Genomic DNA, 26,747 nt, shown 5'->3' with positions numbered 1-26,747 from the left:
TTTATTAGTAATGATCATTTACAAATGGAAGAAGCTATTCCTCTAAAAAGATTCTCATAGGATTCAGACAAGGGGTCTCAGAGTGCAGCACCCTTGAGGTTCACTTGGAGCAGAACTTAGCCTTGGCGGGTACTCAGGAGGCAGGGGGCACAGATGTGGGAAAGAAGGACCATCCAAGACAGGTCACCTGCCCAAGTCCTTCTTACACCCACTCCGGCTCGGCCTCGGGGCCGGCTCCTCCCCGCCCTCTCGGTTCCAGTAGAAGTCTGGGATGGAATCTGTGGCCCAGGCGGCGTCGACCCTGGGGGCTTCCCTCTCCCGAGGCACTGGATCCGGGAGGAGGGAGCGGAAACGCCCCAGGGCGGGGTTATTGGCTTCGGCTCGGGACGGGGAAGAGCCTTAGGAGGGCCTCGTGCAAGGCCCCCGGGGTTAGTCGCGCTCCAGACCTTGGGAGCCCCAAGTTTAGAGGGGCGCGGATCTGGGTCGGAGCGCAGGGTGGCGGGGGCGCCCCGGGACCCCACCGACCCCGGTCCTAGCCGGCCTTTCGGCCCAAGCCGCCCCGCACCAAGATCCGCAAGTTTCAGGCTTTCAGATTTGAACCGAGGAGGCCGAGCGGCCGGGCCGAGGTTCCCAAGCGCCATTGGCTGCGGCGGCGCCGTGACATCAGCGCGGAGCGGTGCGGGGGGGTGGTGCGGGAGGAGCCTGGAAGGGGAGTGTCCGAACGGCTCCCGGCCCTGAAAGCCCGAGAGTGAGAGGGAAACGGACGCTGGCGCTGACATGGGCCGCCAGCCCCGGTGCCTCGCGGAGCCCACGGAGGGGAGAGCGCAGCCGCTCCAGCCCGGCGCTCGCGTCTCTGGGCATCCAGGTAGGCGACGGGCATCTGCTTCTGGCCGTGACAGCACCGGAGCCCTGAGGGGCCTGGGTGGGCTTGGCTTGGGGGCCTCGAGCCAACCTGTGGGGCAAAGGATTGAAAAAGCCGCGACTGAGGCAGTGGGGCGGGAAGCAGGGCTCAGCCCCCGACTCCTGCGCCCGCTCCCGGGTGGCAGGGCTGGGGCTGGGGCGCGTGCGGGGCGGCTCGGGTTCCTGGGACCGGGGCCAAGCACCCTGTGTCCGAGCAGAACGGGCCGGGGAGGAGGAGGTGGCAGAGAGCCGGGTGAAGCCTCGCTCCCAATCGATTTCCTCTCCCCAGACTGCGATTCGCTGGTTGGGCCCTGGGCACTGCTGGGGGTAGGGCTGAAGGTGGGGTGAGAGGGGGGACCCGGCTTTGAAAGGTCCACCCCTTTGCCCGGGATTGGGGTGTGTGTAGCCGTGGGCAGGAGCACAACAATCGGCGGCGCGCGACTCGCGGTCTCCCCGAGGGGGGCGTGTGTGCACAGAGTTCTCCATGAATAAGAGCCGAATTATTCGCCCGTAGTGGCAGGGGCGTGTACACACACTCTCGGCGCTCGTACACACACTGCAGCACACGCCACCCAATGTCACCGGGCCGTGGAAAAGAGAGGCAAGGAGCTGTCTGGAAGGGAATGGCCGAGGGAACAAATACTCTCCGCCCCCCTCCCCCCGAGCCCTTTCCTCCCCGCCAGGCACCCGCCCCGTGCGCCCGCCTCCTCGGAAGACCCGGAGGCCGCGGCGGGGAGAGGCCGAGGCGCCCCTCGGCGGGGTGGGGCCCGGGCGAGCTGGCGGCTCCTTCCGAGCCCGGGAGGGGGCTACGCGCGGAGCCCGCGCGCGGGGTGCGCCCTGGGCAAAGCGCTCCTGACCTGGCCGCAAGCCGGGAGCGGTTGGTTAATGATTTAATCACCCGCTTGGGGCGGTGGAACTTCGATCGGCCGTCCCTAGCCCCGCCCCCTCCCTGGAGCGCCCCCAGTCGGGACGCAAAACTGCCCCCTGCCCCGGGTGCGTCCCCTGTGAGCCACTCTGCGGGTCGGGGCGCTGCGGGTGAGTGCCGGCCGGCCGGCCGGGAGAGCTGGGCGGGAATCCAGAGCGAGAGCTGGAGGGCTGAGGCTGGGCGGGCTTCCTGGGAGAGGACTGAGCCCAAGCCGGGCGTGTGAATGTGAATATGTGTGTGTGTGTGTCTGTGTGTGTCTGGGGGAGGGGTGCTCTCTGCTAACTCAAACCAGATTCCTTGTTTCCTGATGAGACACTGCAGCCTGAGCTTTGGAAGTTTTCTTTTTCTCCCTGGGAGAATGGAGGGGAAATACAATGCTTTTTCCATTTTTGTCACCCCTTGCAATCTGACCGGCTCCCACGGCCCTTGGCTGCGTCCACGGTGCCTATTCTTTGCTCCTCTATCTGAGCAGTTGAACCGGGAAAGGGTCCTAGAGCTGTGTGAAGCCCCCTGCTCCTCTGGGGGGATTAGGGTGCGCGAGGGGGAACCTCCCTCATCCTTACCCCCAGCGGCCATCCGGACCAGAGAAAGCTTTCCCCATCCAGCCAGCGTAAACAATGAGAGGCCCGGTTACAGGAGGGCCTCCAGCAATGCAACTTCTTTGCGCAGTCTGGGCTTCTAATAACTCCCCACCCCCTCCGCCCCCTTTCTGAGGCCGGGGTGGAGGAGGGGACCACCGGCAGGATGGACTGAATTTTAAGAGAACAAAGAACAGGGCACAAAGGAAGGGGGAAGCGGAGCTGTGGATTTCCCCCAGAAACGGGGAGTTTGCTGCACCCGGGCTGGGCCCAGCCCAGCCTCTAGGTGGCCTCAGGGCTCCCGAAGCAGTAATGGGGCACCCACTTGACTTGGGAGGCTTCATCCCTGGGGGGTGGCTAGGACCCTGTGTGAGTGTGGGGGTGCCATGTGGGTTCCAGCTTTCCTCAGTTCCCCTGTGTGAGCTGCTCATGTGACTGCTTAGTGTGGTTTATCTCCTCCGAACTTGGACTTTGCCCCTCCACTCCTTGAGGACAGCTGCTCCTTCCCACAGATGGGGGTTCAGTGAACCTTGGGAGATATCCGAGCAGATTCTCCTGATCTTCCCATGGATCCCAGTGACCCCTTCAGGGACTGGGAAGGGGCCAGTGTGACAAAATGACTCTGCTCCCAAGAGGCGGTGTTTTGGGGTCTCAGCCCCTTTGCCATCTATCTGAGTTCCTGGATGACCTGTAGCTCACATGACGCCCCCCCCCCCCAGCTCAGGTCTCTGCTTTGAGTACTCCTCCTGTTTTTCTGGGATTTCCACCTTTCTCTTTCTTGACCCCTCTTCCATTTTCCTCACATCTCTTCCACACGACCACTCACCGATGCTCATTCCAATGTGATGTACGTACGCACCCTGCTTCCTTCTGTCCTGCTGCCTTGTGGAACCTGACGGTCCAGCCCCAGGACTGGAGACCAGGGAGCCCCGAGCACGTTAGAGTCTACAGGGTGGGGCTGGTGCAAGGGGTGGGCAGATGTTGACCTAGGAGAGGGGCCTTACAAATCGGGAGCTTTCCCAGAAGGGCTCTGGTTGGCTCTGGTTCAGAGAGTCTAACCGCCTCCACCTTTGGAGTGGTTGATTGATTTCTGTGGCCAGGACGGGCTGTGCCCAGGTGTGGCAGGCACAGTGTTTGAAATCGGCTGCCTCTCTCTCTCTCTCTGCCCTGCCCCCACTCCCCTGGTCTGGAAAGTGGGAGTAGAGGGCTCAGAGGCCAGAACTGCTGTGGGGGCAGTGACTCCAGCCTCCAGTGGCAGGATGTTCTGCAGGCCCAGAGGATCTTGTCCCAGTGGGGGGTGGGAGGAGTCTGTCCCTTGGAGGAACAGGATCTGGGTTGATGCCAGAGATAAGGCTTGGAGGCGGAGGGAGAGGGGTTGAGCAATCCCGCCCTGGAAGCTATGAGAGCTGACCCGATCCTTGGTCTCCTGACCTATGACTGGAGGCTTTTTCTCAACCTTGGGAAAAAGAACCAAACACTGGATCCCACTGACCAGAGTGTCCTGAAGGCCAGTTCTGGCCAGCACCTCTGGGGCATTCTGCAAAGATGGACCCCCACCAGCCCGCTCTGGACAGGGGACAAGGTGGTCGTGCTGGGAGGGCGTGATTGGACGAGGCTCTTTGCTGGCAGGGTGTTGAGAAGGGAGTTTAGCCACTGGTATCCCACATCCCCTCTCACTGTGTCCCTGAAGCTCTTGCTTAAAATACAAGGAGCCTTGGGTTCCTTCCAGTAATGTACATGAGTCTCCCCCGGGCACCGCCAGCTTGCAGCTCAGGGCTCCAGGCCAGGGTGGCAGCGCTGACATCCAGAGCTCTCCTTTGCCAGATACAGGGCCCCTCACTGGCGGTCTCCACTCAGCCTCCCAGCTGCGAAATGGTCTCCCTTCTGGAGAGGGCACATTGGGATATCTTCATGAATGAAAACTTATACCTCTTGCCTAGCCTGTAAGAAACCACAGGCATTCCCCACCTTGTTCTTTCATCCCAGGGGCTGAGGGCATCTGCAAAGCCACAGTGCCAGGGCCAGAAAGATCTCTGGGGCTGTATTTGGGGACAGCACCCGTTGCTCAGCCAGGGCCGCTCAGACCACCATCTTCTGCTCTGACCATCGGGGTGACGGCTGGTGTCAGCAGGGCTGCTTCCAGCCTCCCTGGGAGCATCTCTGGGCTCTCCTTATCCCTGTGTCTGTACAGTTCTGGGGGTAAGTGAATTTGGTCCACAGACCCCAGCTTCAGATCTCCCCAGTGTAACAGTGAAGCCAGGCTCTGCGTTCTGGCATCTGTTCCGTGCCACTCCTTCCTCTCCACACTCAGATTTCCAGTCTGTGCAACTCTTCTCCGTTCCTCAGAATATTGCCCTTGGCCCTGGCCCATCAGAAGGAACCCCTGTGTTCCCGCTGCCCTTGGGGTTTAAGGCTCAATCAAATCGTGGGAGTAGGGAGCTGGAGGGGGCACAGAAGATCCTCCCTGGGGCTGGCAGTTTAACTTGTGGACACCTCTACTGAGAATCAGGTTAGGTCCAAAGGACTAGACTCTATTTTGGAGGGGACTGATCATGTTGAGATTTTGTGCATTATTTGTTGCTGGTAGCATCCCAGGTCCCCCAGAGTCCTAAGTTCTCTAACCTTCATCCAGGAGAGGAAGGGGAGGGCTTTCTCTTTTCCCACCTCCAACTCGACCACCTACATTGAACTGAAATAAGAAAGAGCTGAAGTCCTGTCTGAGACCAGCCAGGCTCCTCCTCCTGCATCATTAAAGGTTGAAACACAAAGAAGGGAGAAGGGAAGGCAGGTGAGGAAAGAGACCTCGTCTCAGGGCTGTGTGACCCCACTGCTGATCAGGACTACAGTCCATCTCTGGGCTTCAGAAGCCAGGAGGACACCCCGCCCCCCAGCAACAGTTCACCCCCCCCCCCCCACCAAGGACTTTGAAAGGGGTCAGCCCCGGAGTCTTGTGGATTAGGTGTCCTCAGGTGATAAGGAAGTTGGGTGTCCCAGGTTAATAATGAACTTGGGGAGTGACAGTGGCCAGAGTGTCACCGGGATGCTGAAATTCTCCTCCCACCTTTCAAGGTGTAGACATCTTGCAGTTGCTGAGAGAGAACACGTTACAGCGTCATCTTCATGGCAAACACCCCTTACACATCATTGCGGAAGGGCTTTACCTCTGTTAGCTTGTTTAATTCTCACAATAGTGCTGGGAAGTATGTAATATTATCCATCACTGGGAAGGCTAATGGGGAAGCTGAGGCACAAGTTACTTGCCCAGTGCGGCCCAGCCGGCTCAGAACCAGGGAGTCCAGCTCCAGGGTCCATGCTGTTCACCCCCATGCTGCACCATCCATCCAGCAGGGCCAAGATGGAAGATTCACCAGCCTGCTCTGGAGTGAGACCAGATGCCCTGGCTCCCTCTGGGGACCCAGGGGTGTCCTCTGACTCCCCACCCCTTGGCTGAGCACTCCGCTCTCAGAAGTGAAGTGAAACCAAACAAGGTCGGGCGATCTGATTTCAAGCCCAGCCGCTTCCTTTGGAGGCCCCAGTGGGAGGGAGGAGCCATGGGGCCCCCACCAGTCACCCCTTTTCCTCTCCAGGCTCTTCCCTCTGTGGCGGGAGCTGGGTGGCAGGGACAGACACACACACACACACGTCTCCAGGAAGAGCCCTGTAGTAAATGAGCAAAGTTGCCAAATGCCCTTGAGTTGCTGGCTCCTCAAGTCTTGGCTCCGGAGCTGTTGCTTCCTGTCACTCCCTGGTCATGGCTCACCCCTGTCCCTTCCTGAGCTGGTGTGACGCCCGGGCAGTGAGGGGGGCTCCTCTCCTTCCCTGTACCGTGCCTTCACGGCATCCCGCCTGCTGGAGCACAGGCTTCCGGGATGAAGAGGGAGGTGGAGGCAGAGACAGATGGAGGAGCAGAGTGGAGAGAGAGGCGTATCCCCAGCCTGGAGGAGCAGAACTCCCCGGCAGGATGGACTTCCCACAGGGGCCCCAGGGTCTGTATTTCCCAGGATTTATTTCTACTTTTTCTGGAGTGGTGGGGGATGGGGAGCCAGGACAAGGGGTATTTTAACCTGAAATTCTATGCAAAACCATTCATCTGTGGGTGTTCATACATCCATAACCTTCATCAGATCTCAGAGTCCTGTGCCATACTTATAAAGCTCCCCTGACACACCTTAGTGGGTCAAGTGGAAAAAGCGCAGGGTTCAGAAAAAGCCCAGGTCAGGCAGACTCGGACAGCTCTGTCCGTAGCAGCTATGTGACTCAGGTGATGCACTGAACCCTTAAGCCTCAGTTTCCTTATCTGCGAGATGGAGACATTGATGAGAACTCCTTGGGACTGGCGGGAAGAGTACGTGTGATGAGGTTTTCCAGATGCCAAGGACAGTGTTATTACTTGTTCCAAAAAGGAGTGGGGCAGTTTAATCAAAATAAAGCAGCTATCTTGGTACAAAGTAAAAGCTTAATTATATTAGTGCCCTTCCTCAGACTCCCTCCGTGAGCCCTGATCCAGGGAAGGCGTATCTGCCTGTGGTCCACGGGTGGGGTATCATTCTGCACTCTTTAAGCTAGACTGGACCTTTTCTATATTTTTCCAGCAATCAAGGGGTAAATTATCCAAGCTACAGGGTGTTTTCCCACAACTCAGCCTGGCTGAGTGACTGGTATCATTTTCCTAAAACTGTAAGAAGTGTAAATTCTCTTAAGATGATTGAGAATACCTGTATGAGTCCAATGGCGAGCACCATGATTAATGGGAATACCCCAGGAACAGTGCAGTCAATAGGAATGTGATGTCAGGTACACATAGCTTTCAGTTTCCCAGCAGCCACACTTAAAAAACTGCCGACCCATGAAACTGATTTTAATATGTTATATTTAAGCCAGTATATCCAAAATGCTGTCACTTTCCCATTTAGTCATAAAAATATTTAAAAATCATATTTTCTTTTCTAAAACTCATTCAAATTATTTATTTATTATCATTCCTTTTTTGGAGGGGGGAGGTGGTTAGGTTTATTTATTTTTTTAATAGAGATACTGGGGATTGAACCCAGGGCCTCATGCATGCTAAGCATGTGCTCTACCATTGAGCTATACCCTCCCCCATAAAAAATGTTAATGAGATATTTTACTTTTTTTTTTTTTTTTTTTTTTGATACAAGGCCTTCAAAATCCAGGGTGTATTTTACACCTACAGGACATTTCAATCTGGCTAAAGTTCATAAACACTTATAATTTGGATTTCATAAAATTTACAGTTGAAAAAGATTCACTCAAGATGTTTTAAACATACTTAGGATTTCCAATAACTGAAGCAAGCATCAGTTTTCCATGTAAAATAGTGAAAATGAAATAAAATTAAAAATTCAGTTCCTTAGAGGCACTAGCCACATTTCAAGCACTCGGCAGCCTGATGGGATTAGCGGCTACTGTACTGGATGACCTAGGTTGGGAACATCCCTGTAAATGCCAGGAACAGAGATCTTCACTGTCAGTAATAGTGTTCAACATTATGTTGGCAATTGTAGCAAGTATAACAAGATAAGGAATGGAGGAGGCAGAATTATTATTAGTTGCAGATGATGGGCTGGTCTACTTGCAAAGCCCAGGAGATTTAATCGCATGGATGCTGAGGGTGTGTAAGACAGCACAAGCTTAGTAGGGTGGCCATTAAATAGATAATAAATTTTAAAATTGTAGCTTTTCCTTGTACCGGCTCTAACCAGTCGGAAGATACAGCTGTGCAGAAGGGCAGAGTACAAAATCCATTCCCAACAGGAGACCATAAAATAACTCAGAATAAACATGACAAGATGTGTGTAAGACTCGTAGGAAGAAAAACCACAAACTCCATTAAGTTTTGAATAAATGGATATAAAGACATCGTGTTGTGATAATGTCGGTTCTTCCCCAATTAATTTATTGTTTGCTTTCAATTCCAATGTAATTCCATCAGGATTTCTTTTGGAACTTTAGGAAATGTTTCTAAAGTCCATCTGGAAGACAAACTGCTTTAGAAAAGCCAAGGAAATTTTAGAAAAAAGTGAAAGTAGGAATATTATCCAACTGGATACTCAGAACCTATTTTACAGAGTGACAGAGTACACCTACCTGGGTTACGGATGAACCAAGGCCAGTGAGCATAAAAGGAAGCCTGGAGATAGATCCGTGGGTGGGTGGAATCTATACGTAAAGAATTTAATATCTGATTAAGGTAGCATTTGATTTCTTTACTCATATTTTATGACAATTTTATACGAAATCAGTAACTATTTATTGTTACATTTTAATGTATTATCTATTTTGAATGACCCACAATTTTATAAGCCACACACATCTTTAGTGAATTTCTTTTTAGTATTCTTTGCCATGAGTAGTTTTTATTTATCATGTTACCTGGTAGTTTTAGAAGAAGTGGATAGTATCATAAAACGTGGGAATGGGGACTGTCTTTGCTTCATTAGTATAAAAGCTGGAAATCATAAAATAGATTTGACCTTGTGAAAATTAATAAGCACTCTATGGAAAAAACCAAAATTACCACATTGTAAATGGGCTTTTGATATATTTGTGGAAATATTTGCAAAATACAGTCAAAATCTTAATAGCTTTAATATTGAAAGTCATAAAACCCATTGAAAAAGGTGAAGCCCCTTCCCACACCCCCGCCCCAAAAATGGACAAAAGGCTTCAACAAGCAATTCACAAAAGAAAGCATACACGTGCCAACAGTGCTTTTTAAATGTTTACCCTCTGAGGTAATCAGAGAAAAGCAAATTAGACGTTTGTGAGGACGGCGGTGGTGGTGACTGTTTTTGTTGGTTTCAGTTCAGCTAAAGAAACAGTAAGGCCTGATGCTGGACACTGTCATCGCCGTTGGTGAGGCTGTAACTTGCCAAAACCTTCTGGAGAACAAGTTAACAATAAGAAGGATGTGAAGTTTAGGATATTAGGAGTTAATCTAAGATGATGTAGCGCTATTTATTAACATGTAACTTTTTTCACTCAAATGTGAACAATGGTTGGCTTTATCCATCTACAATGGAAAATGCTGCTTGTGTAAAAAAGAACAAAAATGTCTAAATCAGCACTATCTCACAGAAGTAGCATGCACGTCCCTTACGTAATTTACAGTTTTAATAGATAGATTATAAAAAGTAAAAAAGAGGTGACATGAACATTTTATTGAACCCACTATATTCCAAATATCATTCTAATATGTAATCAATATAAAAAATAAGCTGTTTTGCATTCTTTTGTTATCCTGAGGCTTTGAAGTCCTGTGGATGTTGCATCCTCTAGCACATGTCGATTTGGACATTTCAAGCCTTGCATCTCGAGTCCCCATTTCATGCTCCATAGCATAGTGACTGCCATATTGGACGGTGCAGGCATAAATTACTTAATAACCCCTAAAGAGGCAGCAGAAGGTGGAAGTCAGTGAGTTCTGGTGTGGACTACACATCGTTCACCCTGTGAGCCCCGCTCTGAAAAGAGCCTCGTGTCCTGATTACCTGGGGTGGGTTCATCGCCCTCCCCAGTAATACTGCTCTCACCCTGCCCCGAAGCAGGAATGCCTGGGGAGTGTGCAGTGGCTGCTCGCCGCTGTGGAAGGCATGTAGTGAAACTGGGGCTTTGCCACTTTCCCTTCCTTCCAGGAAGAAGCCAGCAATCAGAGGATGTTTATCTCCAGGAAATGGGATGTGCCCAAGTGTGGCTGGGCAGTGGTACCCTTGGGCCATTGAGCCCAGAGTCTTGACTGGCCGGCAGGCTGGGAAGTTGGAACAAGCACACAGCCAATCTTTGGGGGAGAGATTGGGTCGAGGTTCTGGTCTTCCTTCTTGGCAACTGGAACCACCAGGAAACGACAAGATGGAGATTGGGAAACATTTGTACTGGGTCCACTGTTAAATATGCTGGGGGAGCCCTGGCTTCTGTACTGGGTGGTCCTCCCCACCTCTCACCTCCCAGGGAGTCAGAACATTGGGAGGGTCCTCAGAGCAGGATGCGATCTTGAGTAAGAAGGAGCCCGTATGAATCATCCCCGGGAGCAGATCTCTGATGGGGGAGTCAGTCTTGGTCCCAGGGTCGTTCTTGGATAAACAGCCTCCCTATTCCCATCCCACCTCCAAGGTCTGCTAGAAAGGGTTCAAACCACCGTTTAGTAGTTAGGAGAGTGAGCAAGGGCATTCATTCCATCTGAGCCTCAGTTTCTCTTTTCTGGAAAATGGGGCCAATCGTGACACCCTCCTTGCAGGGTTCGGGGCATAAATTTACGATGTCGCAGCACAATGCCTACATGAGGCAGGCACCCAGTAAATGGGAACTGCTGACAGCATTGCTATTTCTGCACACGGCTTGGTGGTCTGCCAGTTGCTGGAGCACTGGGCGGGGTGGGGGGCTGTCCCTGTGTCCCGCCCCTTCTCATTTGCTCTGCTCTTTTGTAGTCATCAGTAGAGCTGAGCTGGGACTATGGAAGCAGCAGAAACAGAACCTTCACCTGCCAGAGCATCTTGGATAGGATCCGGCTGTGGGATCACCCATGTGGGAGTCTGGCCTCTAGCCTAGGGCTTCAGTGTCACTGGAAACTGGCCAGTCTCTGGGGATGGGGGTGAGGGTGGCGGTGGGGGTAGTTTGTTCTCATCTGCTCAGTTGAGGGGGCTCAAGCATCAGGAAGCAGCTGTTGGGGGGCGAGTTCTTTTGGGAGAGTCCTCAGCTCTCCTGTTTCCCCTGCCACCAGCTTTTATAGGTGGCCCACTTCGTCCTCCCAGACAGCTGAAAAATAAAACAAGGTCATAATCAACATGTCCAGCCGGGGGAGATGCAGATTTAGCGGGAGAGAGAGGAAGCGAACAGACATTCACGGGAGATTCTGGGATATGAGAACCTGTGGCCTGAGCCCCACTCTCCCCCCACCCCTGCCCCCGGCGGCAGCTGCTGGACTCGGAGAACTTGATCGTTCTAAGCTGGTTTTGAAATTAAGATTTTTTCCTTAAGCCTTTGATGCTGTGGGATTTTTATTATTATTGTTATCAAAACAGTCCTACCACATTAAAGGAAACTTAAAAAAAGAAAGAAAGAAAAGAAAGAAGGCTGTTTTCCACTCAAGCCTGACATCACTCCTTCATTGCTCTGTGTGCCCTTCTGCCTTTATTCACCCATGCGTGTGCGTAGTCTGTGATCACTGTGTCTAAACTAGTATAAGTTCTGCCCTTTTCTTCCCTTCTGTTTGATGCCATTTAGAAAAAGTTTTCCACGTTGTAGGTACACGCTCTTTGCACCTGCAGGATGATCTGTTGAGTGAGTGGTTTTCTCAACCATTTTCTTATTGTTGGGTATCAGGTGGGTTCCAGTCTCTTGCTATTATGAACAAGGCTTTGATGAATATCTGTGTTTGGGATCTTTTGCAGCTTTGAAATTATTCCACAGGGTAGGTTTCCCACTGTGGCGATGCCTGAATTATGCGTGACTTACAGCCATTATTTAAAGAACCTGCCACAGTTGCCCACCCTGTCCTGGGATTTGACTCTGAGCTGCTCTTGGGCCAGGGTTTTGTACCTCCCTCCCTGCCTGGTGGCATCTAGTACCTGCTGTTCGGTGGGAGGGAAGTTCTTCCTTCCCCAGCTCAAGGGGGGCAAGATGGTAACAGACACAAGAGGGTGTGGCCCGGCGCCTGGCAGTGAGTCATCCATCCTGTTATCTGGGAAGGACCTTTAGAGGTAGGGAGACAGGAGACCTGGGCACCACTGCCACCACCTGGGTCCCTCACCAGCTCCACGGCCTTGGGCAAGTACTTCTTTCCGCCCCCATAACCCAATCAAGGCCACCAGGTTGGATAATCTCTGGGATGTCCCCCATCGCTCAGTCTTGGAATCTCTAAAATTGCAGGCGCCATGGGTGCCTCAGTGGGAGTTGTGTGACACTGGGCGCTGAATTGTAGCACCCCCAGGGGTGTGCAAGAGAAATCACCGGGATGTGGGAGGAAAACACCAGAACTCCCATATAGTATATAGACTTTCTTTTTTTTTCAAAAGAAGGAAAACTAGAGCTTATTCTTCTATTCATGAATTGACAACAGCCACGTAGGTAAACCTATAAAAAATATACACATGTGGATGTGTATACACGCACACGAGTGAATTACATGCCCCAGGTTTTGGTGTGCTAAGGCCCCCACACTTTGGGTCGCGCATGGTTGTTTCAGTGGCTGGAGCCCTGGTGTGGGAATAAAGCCTTGGCTTCAATCCATGACCTAGGGCAAGTCTCTTAATTTAGTCTCTCCATCTCTGCGGGTATGGTTGCCGGGTTGCTCCACGCCCACGTATTTTAAGGCCATGTTTGACACAGATCCACCAGTGGTACAGGAGTTAGCATCGTGACATTTCATGTCCCCATCCTGGCTCTTCTTATTTTTTATTTTTAATTTCATTGTGGCTCTTCGGGCTCCAATCATTTGAAGACAGGGGTTCTTAATGTCCTGGTGCAAACAGCACGCTTTCAAATACAGAGAGGGCTTTTGGCAGTGTTTGTGAAGGAGCTAAGATTGCGAATGCACTAAAGTCAGCTAAGATGACCACACAGCCCTCTCTAAAGTTCCTCCTGTTCTGTGTAGCTCTGTCCCAGAACACCCACAGTCCTCATGCGCTCCCTGTGCTGCCCCCCAGCTATTGGGATAAAACAGCCTTCTGCCTTCACTGGGGCTTCTTATCTTCGCAGGATGAGGCTGGTGAGCATTCCAGAAAGTGCTGGATCTTTCTCTGGCCACAGAAGCCGGAGCCCCTCACCTCTTACGGCGTCGTGGCCCATGTTACACGGCGTTCCTTGCATGATCCCCTCCAGCATGTGGCTCCAGCTGACCAATGTTGTGTAGCAGAAGGCGTCCCCTGTTTGGGCAAAGTCAAGTTCCTCCTGGTGGCAGGTTGCTGATTGCACCCCTGGCCTGCCAGGTGAGACCCACCCCCGGAAAAGGATGCCTGGGCTCGAGGTGGCTCCTCGAAGGCCCGGTTCCCTTTCGATTCTGCCCTCCCTCTACCCCATCTGGGCCCTCAGCAGCTGCTGGTGTCTCTACCTCCAAACCCTGCCCCAAATGTGCCCCGCTCTGTCCACCTCCTTAACCACACCTTCATCCTGGCCCCCCTCCTCTTTGCTCTGAATTCTTGCTTTCCTTTCTCCATGCCTCCAATCCAGCCGCCACAGGAACCTCCAAACACACAGACTGGATGACTTCCTGCTTAGAAAGGCCCCCTTTGGCACCTAGAACACCATTCAAATTCCCACCTAGTCTTCCTGGGAGGGCCCTGTGTGACCTGGCCCCTGGCTTTCATTTTGTTCCTCAAGCACAAGCTTGTTCCTACCTCAGGGCCTTTGCATGTGCTGTTCCGGCTGCTGGAATGTTCTTGGCATGCCTAGTTCCTTCTCATTATTCAGTTCTCAGCTGCCTCTTCCTCAGGGGGGCGTCCCGCAGGCCCATAACTCCCACACTCACTCGCACCGCCCCCCCCCATTTCCCTCTTGACACTGAGGACTGCAAGACACTGTTCTATTTGCATGTTTACAGCCCTGTTCCCCACCCACCCACACCTGTACTACAAGTGCGCCCCGGGAAGGCAGGGCTTTCCACACTGTTATTTTCACTGCTCTGTCTCCAGGGCCTAGAAGAGTTGTGGGAAATTGGTGGGTGTGTAGTAAGCCAATGAATGAATGAGTGAGTAAATGAACGAAGTCTCTTGTACCCAATCCAAGCCACAGCTGAAGTCATCTGGGGTCGAATGCCCCCTTCTGTCTGGCCGCATTGCTCAGAGCTGGAGTCGGGTGGGTGGTTAGGAGGGGAGGTGATGGGGGAGTGGCTGCCCAGGGGCAGTGGGCGACGAAGCGTGTGCGCTCTGTGTACTGGGGTGAGCTTACAGGTCAGCTGCAAAGCGGGAGGATGGTCTGGCTGCCCCAGGAGGTCGCAGGTCTGTCTCAGAGCCGTTGGGCTGGCTGATGTGGGAGGGCCGTGCTCTGTACGGCAGCACATGGAATGAGGGAGGGGTCCCGGCCAGGGCTGTTCTCTCTTGTCCCAGGAGCAGAGCTGGTGTGGTAGTGTCCATCCAACCAGGGTCCTGGCCTCTCCGGGGAGGGCTAGTTGCCCCTGCCTTAGAGGAATGTTGTGTGGTCAGTGGGCCAAGGGCAGAGGGAACTGATTCCACCAGCGGCAGGGGAGTCCGGGAGAGATGCGAGTTGCTGCTCCACCTTCCTTCGCTCTGCCAGGAAAGTGGGATGTAGCTTCTGGGGTGGGGTTGCCCACCCAGGGCAGGGTGAGGGGAGTGGCTGCCCTGTCGTCTGGCCAGCAGCCTATTTTAGCCACTTCCCTGGAGCTGAGTCATTGTGCTTAGCAACGCCCCCTCCCAGAGCCACAGCCCCTTTGGCACAGTCCCCTTCCAGGCGGGCACTCAGGCCTCCCAAGCTGCCCCCAGGACAGGTCCAGGCCACCTGCTTGGACTTATATTCAGAATTCTATCTCCTCACCCCCAAATCGCTTTCTGTTCAAAGCTTAGGGTGATGGTGTCACTAAGGGGCCATAAAACCAAGGACTTCAAACCACCCAGTGAGTGAACTCCTGCCAGCCCTGAGCCTGGCCTGGCCATCTGAGCTCTAGCTGTCGGGAGGGCCCCGGAGGCCCAGACCTCGCCCCACCCGCGCCCCCTCATCCCCCGACCCAGGACTGCCGGGTCCTGCAGCCTTTCCTTGCTGGGCAGCGGGACCAGCAGGTGACTCTGTCTGGGTCCCAACTCTCAGGGCTCGGGACTTTTTCATGCTGGTTGTTGAAGATGGTTTGGTTTTTCACAGGCCACAAAGCCTCCTTCCTGCCCCCAGGGAGTGAGACCACAGCACTGGCCAGACCTGCCCCACCTTCCTGGGGTGTGGGGCTGTGCGGGGTCCTGGCGAACTTGGGGCTGGCCTAGGGACTTTCCTGCGGGCCCCTCTTATCCTGGTCTCTGGTCTTACCCTTGAAAATGAGCTAGAAGCGGGGTTAATGGGATGGTGGGACCCTCCTGTGCTGTAGCCATGACGGCCAGGATACCTGGTCCCTCGGGTGGCCACAGGCTTCTGCACCATCTCTGCTGAGTCCTGGGCAGCCGGCCTGTGGTTTTGCTTTCTCTTTGATGAGCACTTAAGATCGGGGAAACCACAGTGCCTGACATTGCTCACTGGGTCTGGGGATTCCTGCCGTTACTCTGAAACCCTTGTGCAACTCCGGAGGCCCATGCCACTGATCCCACAATTCTGGTCCTTTATGGCCCCTCTCCTCCCCTTTTTCCTTTCTTCTCTTTTCTTTTTTTCTTTTTTGTTTCTTTGGTTTTTGTTTACCCAGGGAACAGTACGTGTCTCATTGTCCCATGTGTGTTGTCGCTCCAGGGCAAGGGTTCCCAGCCCGGGGCAGGTTTGCCCCCGGGGGACATGTGGGATATCTGGAGACGCTGGCTGTCACACCTCGGGGGGGGGGGGATGCTACTGGTATCTAGGAGGCAGAGGCCAGGGGTGCCATCCAACATCTGACACCGTGCAGGACAGCCCCCACAACGCAGAACGGTCTGGCTCAAGGTGCCAGCCGTGTCAGGTAACACAAGAAGCTTCCTGAGGCAGCACCCAGGCGTCTCCTCTCTAGACTCTCCCAGCCAGAAGTGGGGGGGGGGGGGTTGTGATTGGTAACTGACCAGAGAGGCCGCCCACCAGAGGCCAGAGAGCAGCCTGGCGTGGAGCGGAAAGAGCACTGGACCAGGAGACTGGCTTCGAGCCCCACTCTGCCCTTCGGCACATAAATCTGGAAAAGCCGCTTTGCTTCAGGAAACCTGTTTTCTCATCTGGAGAACGAAAGAGCTGCATTGGGTGTCCCTTCCCTACCAGCTCTTCGAGATCCCAGAGTTCTGTGAGCAGAGCCACGAGCCGAGTTGCAGGCAGGTTGAGAACCTGGACCCTTTCTTTCTGTTCTTACCTCACTGCCCTGGTGGCAGTGGAAGCCCGAGGGTTTCTTCAGTTCCAAGAGTCCCTTAGAAACCTGGTTTGATTTCTTTCAGTGCCAAACATGCCTGAGGCCGACTCCATCCTCCTTTTCTCTTGTTTAGCCAAAGAGAGTTTCCCTCAGAGTTTGGCCTGGGAGCCTGTGGCTGGCCCAGGGGGTCACATACGGTGACTCTCTCCTGAGCAGTGTTGAGAGGCTGACACTGAGGCCAGTAGTTTTCCTGTGTCTAGCTTAGGGGTCAGCCCGAATGTGGCCCACCACTTGTTTTTATAAATAAAGTTTTACTGGGACACAGCTACACCCATTTGTTTCCATACAGTCTTCTGCTTTCCTATTACTGCTCAGACAGTTGAGTAGCTGTGACCAAGACCGTATCAGCCGTGAAGCTGAAAATCTTTGCTGTCCGGACCTTAATGGAAAATGTTTGCCAGGTGCTAGTCTAGCTGTTCCGTGTCTGATTATTTGGAGGTTAGATCCTGGGTGTGGGCAAAACTGAGGGGCCAGGTTAGGGGTAGGGGAGGCGAACTTTCAAAAGAGTTCAATGGGGATAAGGAGGAGAGTGAGGAGAGGGAGCCGAGTGACCGTGATGGGTCATCTCCAGGACTTCCAGGGCAGTCCTCACCTGACTCAGCCCAGCCCAGGTCACCCCCGGTGCCTGGCTCCCACCGCCCACCCCAGAGAACTTTGTTTGCTGGAGTGACCGGTGGTATGACTGTCTGGGGGTGGGGGGGAGCACGTGCTGGGGGAACCATCAGACTGGGCGTCAGCATCTGGACAAGAAACAAGGAAGGAGAGCATGGGGAGGGGGTTAGAGGGCAAAAGAGGTCAGGCTGGGAGCCCTGGAGTCTGGCTGCAGGCTGAAGTGATGACGACGGCACTGTCACTGGGCTTGGGAAGGCAGAAAGGGAGCCACCCAGGGTCTGGGCTAGGGTTGGGGGTCGGGGTGGGAGTAGGAGGGAGGTGTTTGAGGACCGACTGCACCACGTACTGCCAGACAGGATTCGGTGGTGAACAGCCCTGATGGAACCCTCCGGAAGCTCACAGTCCAGTGGGAAGATAACAGTCCAGCCGCAGGGATAGAACAATGTAGCCAGTGCCTGCCAGGAGCAGGGCATCCAAAGTGCTGGGGGTCAGGCCGGGAGGACTCCCCCGGGCTGGAGAAGGTTTCCCGGGAGAAAGGGCATCTCAGCTGGGCCCTGGAGGATGCTGGGTGAGCCAGGTGACAGGCATTCCAGCAGGGACCTGCGTGTGTCCAGTCCGGGAGACAAGCTCAGGGCCGGGGCAGAGTGTGAGCTTGAGAGAGCGGCAAGGAGGGAGGCAGGGACCGATAGCTGGATCGGGGATCTGCTTTGGGGAGTCCTGGGCATGTTTTGTTTTAGTTAAAAGGTGAAGGGTGGTTGAAGGGGAAAAGGAAGCAGGGCCAGGTGGGATGTGGTGGCCTAGCTTGGGGCAGGATAGGGGGTGTGGAAGAAACCTGGTGGGGCATGATGGGTTGAACTTTGCAACGGGAAGTGTGGGCCTGGAATGAGGGGGCCATTGAGAGCTGTGCTCTTAGCAGGACTGGTGGCCCAGCACCACCCCTCACCCACCTCTCCCCACCCTGCTCTGCCCTGTGCTGCTGGGTTTAGCATTTGGGGCAGGTCCTCCTAAGGGAAAGGGGCTGGTTTGGCTTCCACGCTGGACTTCAATTTGGCCCTTCCCAGGAGCTGCATGGGTGGTCTACTTCAAGCTTTCAGAGCTCTCCTGGGCTCCCCTCTGATGTTCTTTGGTTCAGGTTAAGCACCCGGGGGTCTGCAGTTTCCAGGGGGGCCCCGGCCATCTAGGGACTAGTCCCTGCCTCCCTGCATTGCTAGTGACTAAGAAAATGCGGAGTTTCCCAATCTTGGTCTCTGAGAGGTGGGGGGCATGGATCCTTGGCAAAGAGCTTGGGGCCCCACGGTGGAGCTGTTGCAGGCGGGAACCTCACTTTCAGGACACCTGGCAAGGACTGGAAGGCTGGGGAGCTGGTTCTGTGGGTCCCAGCAGCCCCACCCTAATTCTGATTCAGAGAGTGAGTCGGGCTGCCCACAGCTGTGGAGGTGCCAGGCTGCATCTCCCTGGGGCCTGTCCTGTCCTCCCCTCCTCTGAGGACTGTGACTCAGCTTGAGGTGTCCACTAACTTCACAGGGATTGAGGTCAGACAGCAGGAAGAACTTACAGCATGTCTCCAGATTGGTTGTTCATGGGAGTCAAGTCTCTCCCTAGTCTGCTGCGCACCTCCACATCTTTCGATTTCAGTGTGGCTGCGGTCCCTCTAGCAATGTCCTGGTTTGGGGAGGGAAGGCGGTGCCAGGTGAGGAGACATTGTCCTGCAGAAGAAAGAAGCTCTTTCTCTCTCAAGTCTCAGGGAAAGCACGTCTGCGGCTACCTGAACTGCAGAGGGCACTCCCCTAACCCGGGAGCCTGTGCGTGAGGAAATAGGCAGGGTTAGGAAATTGATTGCTGGCTTATTTCATAGCATTTCATTTTGGTAGGAGAGCAGGTGGGCTTTTGTGCCAGGTTAACCCTTTACCTGCTGTTCTCTTCTTGCAGCCCTATGATCTTCTCCTTATCACTCTCTCCACCCGCCGGACTTCAGATCTGACCCCAGATCCGCCTGCTGCCTCGGGAGGGCCCCCCTCCCCTCCCCTCCGGCAAGATGCCGATCCTCAAGCAGCTGGTGTCCAGCTCAGTGCACTCCAAGCGCCGCTCCCGGGTGGACCTCACGGCCGAGATGATCAGTGCCCCGCTGGGCGACTTCCGCCACACCATGCACGTGGGCCGGGCGGGGGACGCCTTTGGGGACACCTCCTTTCTCAACAGCAAGGCTGGTGAGCTGGATGGTGAGTCCGTGGACGAGCCGGCCTCCTCCTCATCCTCCAAACGCAGCCTCCTGTCGCGGAAGTTCCGGGGCAGCAAGCGGTCACAGTCGGTGACCAGAGGGGACCGAGAGCAGAGGGACATGCTGGGCTCCCTGCGGGACTCGGCCCTCTTTGTCAAGAACGCCATGTCCCTGCCCCAGCTGAATGAGAAGGAGGCCGCGGAGAAGGGCTCCAGCAAGCTGCCCAAGAGCCTGTCGTCCAGCCCTGTGAAGAAGGGGAGTGCCGGGGAGGGCGGCCCCGAGGAGGTGGGCGTGGAGGAGGCCTTGCCCCGGCGGAACGGGGCGGCCGCCCCCCACTCCCCCGACCCCCTCCTTGACGAGCAGGCCTTTGGGGACCTGACGGATCTGCCCATCATGCCCAGGGCCGGCTTCGGGCTGAAGCACGCTGAGTCCATCATGTCCTTCCACATCGACCTGGGGCCCTCCATGCTGGGCGACGTCCTCAGCATCATGGACAAGGAGGAGTGGGAACCAGAGGAGGAGGAAGATGGTGGTTACCACGGTGATGACGACCCAGCAGGCAGTCCCACACAGGCTCCCCTGTCGGTGGCGGCAGCCCCTCCCCTGGGGAGGCAGGAAGGCGAGGGGGGCTCGGACTTGCCCCCGCTGTCCTCTCGCGCCTTGCAGGATGAGGGGTGGGCGGCGGCGGCCCCCAGCCCTGGCTCGGCCCGCAGCTTGGGCAGCCACACCACGCGGGACAGCAGCTCCCTGTCCAGCTGCACCTCGGGTGTCCTGGAGGAGCGCAGCCCTGCCTTCCGGGGGCCAGATAGGGCCCGGGCCACTCTCCCCAGGCAGCCCGACACCGAGTTCTCCTTCATGGACGAGGAGGAGGAGGATGAGATTCGGGTGTGAGGTGGGCTGGAAGTGGGGGCTCCATGCTCTTGGCTTCATCTCCTCCCTGCCCCCAGCCACACAAGGGCAGCCAAGAGCCTGGCTTGGGGCCACAGACCCTGGACCTCGTTGAATGGCGTTGGCCCAGCCTGTGGGCCCAAGGAGAGTGACTTGGGGAGCTGGCTTGGGCGCCTGACTTCTTTGCACACCCTGCCCTGCCCGAACTCTGTAGGATGGGGCTGTGTTCTCACAGCAGGAACGAGCTTTCCTCTCCCGGCCTCCCTTTCCTCCACCTTGGCCTCAAGTGGACGCCAGATGTCACCCTGAGTTCCTGCCGTGTGCAGCAGTAGCGGGGCAGCCAGGGGCTACGGACATTTAACTCTTTTCTCCCGGCATTTCTGTCATGTGGGGCCTGCCGCGGTCAATGCATGTGACAGGTCACCAGTCCTGGCCCCTCCCTCCTCCCTCCCTGGCGCCACTTGGGGAGCCCCTTGGAGGAAAGCCGGACGGACTGTGTACACTAAACATGACCCCTCCCCGGGGGAAGGGAACAGGATGCAGAATGGAAGGAAGGCCCCTGGGCTTCTTGAATGTTCAAGAAGGGGCCCTTCCAGGATGACACTAGGAAGCAGGCTGGGGCCCTCGCGTGGTCTCTGTGGGTTGGTTTGTTCTTGTTCTGTTTAAATCCTTCTAGAACACTATCAGGAACGGTGTTAGCAGACCCGCCACCAGAAGGAAAACCTTTTAGAAAACCTTTATACTAAGCGCTTCCAGACTTTACTTAGAACTACATGGGGGGGGGGGGTGTCTGTGCGTATATGTCCTCGCCCCCACCCCCTTAGCTGTTAACGACGGAAGGCAGCCAGAGTAGAAAATTTCTGGAAAATGATTTTTTTTTTAAAAAAAAAGTCATTCCCATAGGGAGATAAGAGCTCTCTTTTGACTGGGTTGTTCCCCACCCTCCCCCACCCCGGGACTGACTACTTCCTCTTCCTTCCTCCGGCCTCTGCCAGCTGCGCCCCCTTCCCCACTTCTGAGTCAATGGCCCTGAGGGGACAGCGTTAGCAACAAAACAAAACAACAGAATGCGGAGTTAAATGAGGATCTCAGACCTGCAGAGGCTAAAATTTTTAAGTGTAAGTATGCCCCGTGCCCTATTTGGGACATACTTACACTAACGAATGATTCGTGGTCCTTGTGAAATTCAGATTTCTCTCTGCATCCTCATAACGTTGCCAGGGTTAATGGATTGTTTTTCTGTCCTAGGAACCGGCCTCCTGTCCCCTTGTTGTAGCCAGTGGAGGGAAGGGGACAGACAGAAGTGCCACAGGACCCGGCCAGGGCCTGGGGGTGTAGCTGCTTTAGCCTCCCTGTTTTTTTTTTTTAACCAGATCCTGACTCAGACACTAGCTTAGTTCCTGGTTCGAGTGCCCCATTGGTGCTCCAGTAGCGTAGCTCCCTCTCTGGGGAAGGAATCGAAGGGTTGCAGCCCCCGCCAGCTGCCCTTGAAACCCATCGAGACAGTGGTCAGTTCCAGATTCTAAACTGTAAATTTTTTTTCCATGAAAATGTTAAAACAGCAAGGAAACATTAAAAAAAAAAAAAGCCCTACAGCACAGCTGGTGTCTATCTCTGCTTCTGGGTTGGGGGGTGTCATTTTAGGACGTGACAGGGTTGGGCAGGGGTGAGGGTGTGGATTGTGGGTCCTGGGGCTCCCTGAGCCCCCAACGCACGGTCTCAGGGGCCCCAGATGGCTTCTCTTGTGTCCTGCTCCTCCTCTCCAGCCTCCGGAAGGACGAGGCCTCATATGCCCATCTGTCTGGGCAGGCCCTTGGGGACTCTGGGATTTCGTGCCCCGACTGCCACTTACCAGTTGGGGACCCTCGGGCACTTAGTCACTTAGCTGTTTTGTGTTTCATTCTCCACATCTGCTAATTGGGAATCCTGCCGGGATTGGAGGGCTGGGCTGCAGGCACAGTCACCGCAGTGGTGCCTGCAAAGCTGTTATTAAACCTTGGAAGGTGCCTGACCTCCCCCCGTGGGAGCTGTGGCCACCAGGACTACACGGCGGGTGGGCGCTGCGGGCCAGGAAAGGGACCGCCCTCCCTCCTCTCCTCCCTTTTATTACCATCTGACCTGGAGAATCAGCTTACAGGGGGTGTGGTCTCAGTTCAGCCTCAAGGCCCCACGAGGTAGACTCTGGTGTCCCCATTCTGTAGACAAGATGTGCTTCCGAGGCCACATGGCCGCCACCTCTGAAGTCACCCAGTGCTGGAGTGAGAACATTACTGATTTGAAACCCTTTCCACATTCAGTCATCTTGAAGCATCATTACTTTGGGGAGTGAGGCGGGGTATGTCAATCCTGGGTGGGACCCCGTGACCCCGCCACCCCACTAGTCCAGCTCCTCCCTCACCCGCTTCCCCTCTGCCATGGGCGGGGCTGCCTCTGCCCCCAAAGCCCCTTCTCACACTCTCCTTTCCACCTCGGGCCCCAGGGTGGCTGAGTTCCTGGAAACCCTGCCCTTCTCCCCAAGCATCGATGGAGAAATTTGGGCTTGTACTCATCTTCCTCCTGGGAAGCAATTAGAAGCATAATTAAATGTCGCCCAGGTCCGTCTGTCCCTAGACTGGCTCATTAGAGGTACTGTGGGATGTGGCTAAGACAGTTACGAGTGGGTGGAGCGGTGGCCCCGAGGGAGGGAGTAGAGAGGGGATGGGCACGCATCCAAGCCCAGTGGGTGTGATGCGGTCCCCCAGCTCCTGGGCGATGGGAGAGGGCACCGTTCAGCAAGGTCCAGGCAGGTGCGGGGACAGCATGGGTTCACTGTGTGGCCTTGGGCCAATTATTTTCCCTCTCTGGGCTACTTCAGTTTCTCCATCTTTAAAGTTAGGCACTAGCTCAATTGTTTTCAACTTTTTACTGGCAGTTGTGTTTGTAATGAGGTACTATATAAACAGACCAAGCCAGAGCTCGCTGGATGGGGCTGCGGATGGAAGGGGGTTCTTTCTCTCTCTCCTTTGGTCTCTGAGGTTGGCCTGAGAAGCCCAGGGCCCCCACCAAGCATGTCTCACCTTAAAGATGTTCTGTGGGGCCCCTTCTACCTCTAGCAACTCAAAGCAGGAGCCAGGAACTATTTCTGGGTGATCATTTAGTAATTTTAATCCAGATGGGCGCTAACATTTCCAGAAATGTGATGGGACTCCAAAGCCTTCTGCCTCAGGCAGGGCTGCAGTCATGGCCCAGAGATGCATTAGGACAGGCCCCGCCCTGGTGCAGCCAACACTGGGGTGCCTCCCTCCCACCTCCCCGACTCCACGAGGCGTCTGCTTTCATGTATAGGGCACACGCTGTCCTGCGCTGTTACCGTGACAGGGGCTGTGTGTTTTCGCTGTTAGGACCGCTGTCCGCTAGGCACTGCGCTTCGTATTGGCCTCCCTCGGTTCTCGTAACAACTCGGTGAGGGCCATGCTATTCGCGTCATTCCCATTTTACAGATGAGGACACTGAGGCAGTTGAAGGTGAAGGACCTGGCTCAGCCCTACTGGGCTAGGAAGTGGAGGTGGTGGGTACAGACCCAGGGCATGGGCTCCAAAGCCCTTCCTTACAGCCACTGTCCCAACCTGATAGATTTCCACTTTGGGACCCGGGATGACTAGTTGGGGCCAGTCACCTGCTGGGCAGAGCAGTGCAGAGAGAGGCCGAGTGGACAGCCCGGCTGGTCAGGGTGTGCCCAAGAGAAAAGGGGGTGTGCTTGCTGCCAGCGGGGGCACTGGCAGCTCCAGGACACTTTCAGCAGCTGCTGTGGATTCACATTGTCCAAAGGGCTTAGCAGCTGTGTGTGCAACGTGTGCCGAGCCGAGCGGCCCTGCCCTTCTCAGGGTCACTCAGGACTGGCTTCTCTCTCTGCCTGCAGCCTCGAGCCTCTGTTCCCACTAGTGTCCAGGCTGGAGCCACAGGTGCTCACCTGCGACTCTGTTCTCACACCCAAGCCACCTCTTCTTGCTCACCAGGGTTGCATCATGTTCCCAGAAGAAAGTGGACACAGGGAATAGACAAGGAGTAGAAGGGGTCAGGGCATCTGCAGGAAGGGGATTCTTAAGATCTTCAAATGTTAGGATCTGGTTCACTGCCCACCCCCCGCCACCTACCCATTTTACAGATGGGAAACAGAGGCTGGAGAAGAAGGCACTGGCTGAAGTCCTGTGAGTGGAGCAGAGCAGAGATTGCGAAGTGGACTGGGCTGGCTTGGCTCTGTGGTGTGAGAGACTAGGGGACAGGCTGAGCTGGTGGACTGTGTGGGACGAGCTGAGTATGGGAGTTGTTGGGGTGGTGGAGGGAGAAAGGGTGGCTTTTTCAGGTGTGTATGTTACCCCCACCCCTCTGCCTTCACGTAGCAGCAGCCTCCCAAATGCCCCAACTCCACACTCAGGCGGGGGACCTTCCTGGCATGACCCCTGCCTGCAGTGGTAACCTGCACACAGCGTACCCCTGGACCCCGAAGACCCTGATTTAAGAGGCAGGAGAGAAAAGTTAGGAATGAAAGCAGGAAAGCTGGGCTATCTACTTCCCCTTTGCAGGCTCCTCTGGGCCCTGGGGCCTCCTGCCAACAGCCAGATGGGAGACTGGAAAGAACACTTTCGGGGAGGGAAAGTATTTGCAAGCAGATGGATGTTGGAAGCTTTGCCTCTAAAACCTGTTGCTCTGACCCACTGAGCTTCTGTTCTCTAAGACAGAGACTCCCAGGAGGGGACAGGAGGAGATGGAGAGAGCTACCTTCCCGGCAGGACTCCAACCCTGACATGACACTTGCTATGTTAAAACATAAAAAATCCCTACCAAGGCCACAGAACTCTGCTGAATTTTGTTTTGTTTTTATGTCCTTCTTTGTTCCCAAAAGGATTGGAGGCAGTTTACAAAAATACGTAAAATACAATAAGATAAAAATAGATCAGAGAGAAAACAAGGCTGGAACAAACAGTACAATGAACCAAGAGGGTCGTACCCAGAAGTGTTCTCAAAGGTGGGCTGCTGCACGTTGGGCTCTGAGCTTCCTATCAGTCAAAGCGAAGAGGGAAATCCACCTGTTAGGAGACTCAACAAAGTCCACAAGGTTGGAACGATCCCATAAGCAGCCCAGTTTCTTCTGGCATTGAGGTCTGGCATTGTGAGCTCTTTGAAGAGGGCAGGGGTGGGGTCCCAGCCAATGTCCTCAACAATAGTCTCATAACAGATAGAGTCATTCAGACGCCATCAGGCTGCTTTTCTGCTCAGTGTAAAATCTGGGCTTGATGCCAAGGCGCAGATCAGTAAGACCAACCCTACGGAGGGCCGGACCCAAGCCATTCGAGTCATTCACCCAAGAGATGCAATTTAGATTCTTACAGACAAAGCTGGATTTCTCAACCTCAGCACCATCGGCATTTGGGGGCGGATCCTTATTTTTATCAGGAACCCTCCTGTGCCCTGTAGGATGCCGAGGAACCTCCCTAGCCTCTGCCCACTAGCTGCCGGGAGCATCCCCCAACTGGCTATGTCAATCCAAGATGGCCCAGACATTGCCAGCTGTCCCTGTGGTGATGAAACCACTGCTCTCACAGGAGTGGTGAGAGATTTTTTTTTTTAAGGCCAATCTAAGACAAAAATGTTTTCAGGCCACGTGTGTTTTCTTCAAAGCACAAAAAGGCGCATGGAGTCCCAACAGGGGGAAATGTATATACGCTTCCATCTTAAGTTACCTGCTTTCATTGAGAAAACTGGCACTTCTTTTTGGCCAGTAACACGTTACTATGGGGGTATTATCTGAGAATCAGCCACACGGAGGTGGCTTTTTAACCTCTCATCCTGGGGCCGGAGTGAGGACTGTATTGAGAAGGTGGCCCAGCGGTGGGCTGCCCTCGGCAGACCTGGGGCGGTGAGTGGATTGTGTCCCCTCCCGCTGTCTTGGAAGAGGACACTGCGTCAGTATCACATCTTCCAGCCACAGCCCCGCGCCTGCCCCCAGCCACACCAGGGCTGGCGACAGTATGAAGCTGTGTTCTCTGAAAACAGAAACCCACAGCGCAGATTCATTGCTCCGTCTGATGTTTGCTGAGCACCTGTTCTGCGCCAAGCGCTCAGAGGACACAGGACAGCAGGCAAGCCTCACACGACCCCAGGGAGGCACCGTGACTTCCGTGGGCCCCCTGCCGCCACAAAAATTAAGATCGTATTTTATGATTGTGTTAGTAAAAAGATGAATGCATGAATAGTATATGTTAAAACTTTTCCTTTGACCTAAAGCCTTCTAATTTGAAGGGAATTAAAACATTTCCGTGGGCCTCTAAAAGTGCAGAGGGCTTGGGTGCTGCATCTGTGGATGGAGAAGTCACAGGATGGGAGCATGGGCCCTGCCCTCACAGGCTCAGGACGGGGATGCAGGTGGGGACAGACAGAGCGCCAACCAGCAACAAATTAATGGAAACATTGCACGTGGCGCTAAGGGCTTTGGAGGCAATGAAGTGGGAGGTGCTGGGACAGAGGATGAGCCGGGGCCCCACTTTAGATGAAGTGATGTGAGGTGTCCCCAAGGATGCGCAGTTGAAACCAGAACAAAGGAAGAGGAAGAGCCCATGA

General features: G+C 54.6%; 1 protein-coding gene across 3 annotated transcripts; it reads left to right on the top strand.

Moving 5' to 3' along the window:
• The first annotated feature begins 478 nt into the window (after positions 1 to 478).
• On the top strand, positions 479 to 21,748 carry CDC42EP4 (CDC42 effector protein 4). Of its 3 annotated transcripts, none has more exons than XM_010950834.3 (2): positions 479 to 865; positions 18,974 to 21,748. In XM_010950834.3, the coding sequence occupies exon 2, from the start codon at positions 19,080 to 19,082 to the stop codon at positions 20,151 to 20,153; it is 1,074 nt and encodes a 357-aa protein (XP_010949136.2). In that variant the 5' UTR covers positions 479 to 865; positions 18,974 to 19,079; the 3' UTR covers positions 20,154 to 21,748. The 3 variants fall into 3 exon arrangements, with proteins under 3 accessions (XP_010949136.2, XP_074199704.1, XP_074199705.1); XM_074343603.1 differs by lacking the exon at positions 479 to 865 and adding an exon at positions 1,796 to 1,935; XM_074343604.1 differs by lacking the exon at positions 479 to 865 and adding an exon at positions 13,088 to 13,346.
• The last annotated feature ends 4,999 nt before the right edge of the window (positions 21,749 to 26,747 follow it).

The sequence above is a fragment of the Camelus bactrianus genome, chromosome 16 (assembly GCF_048773025.1).
Source record: "Camelus bactrianus isolate YW-2024 breed Bactrian camel chromosome 16, ASM4877302v1, whole genome shotgun sequence".
Taxonomy (NCBI): domain Eukaryota; kingdom Metazoa; phylum Chordata; class Mammalia; order Artiodactyla; family Camelidae; genus Camelus; species Camelus bactrianus.
Note: the sequence above shows the minus strand (reverse complement) of the source record. Positions and strands in the feature narration are given on the sequence as shown.

Coding starts and splice junctions, on each gene's coding strand:
- CDC42EP4 (XM_010950834.3), top strand. CDS start 19,080: ATGCCGATCCTCAAGCAGCTGGTGTCCAGCTCAGTGCACTCCAAGCGC.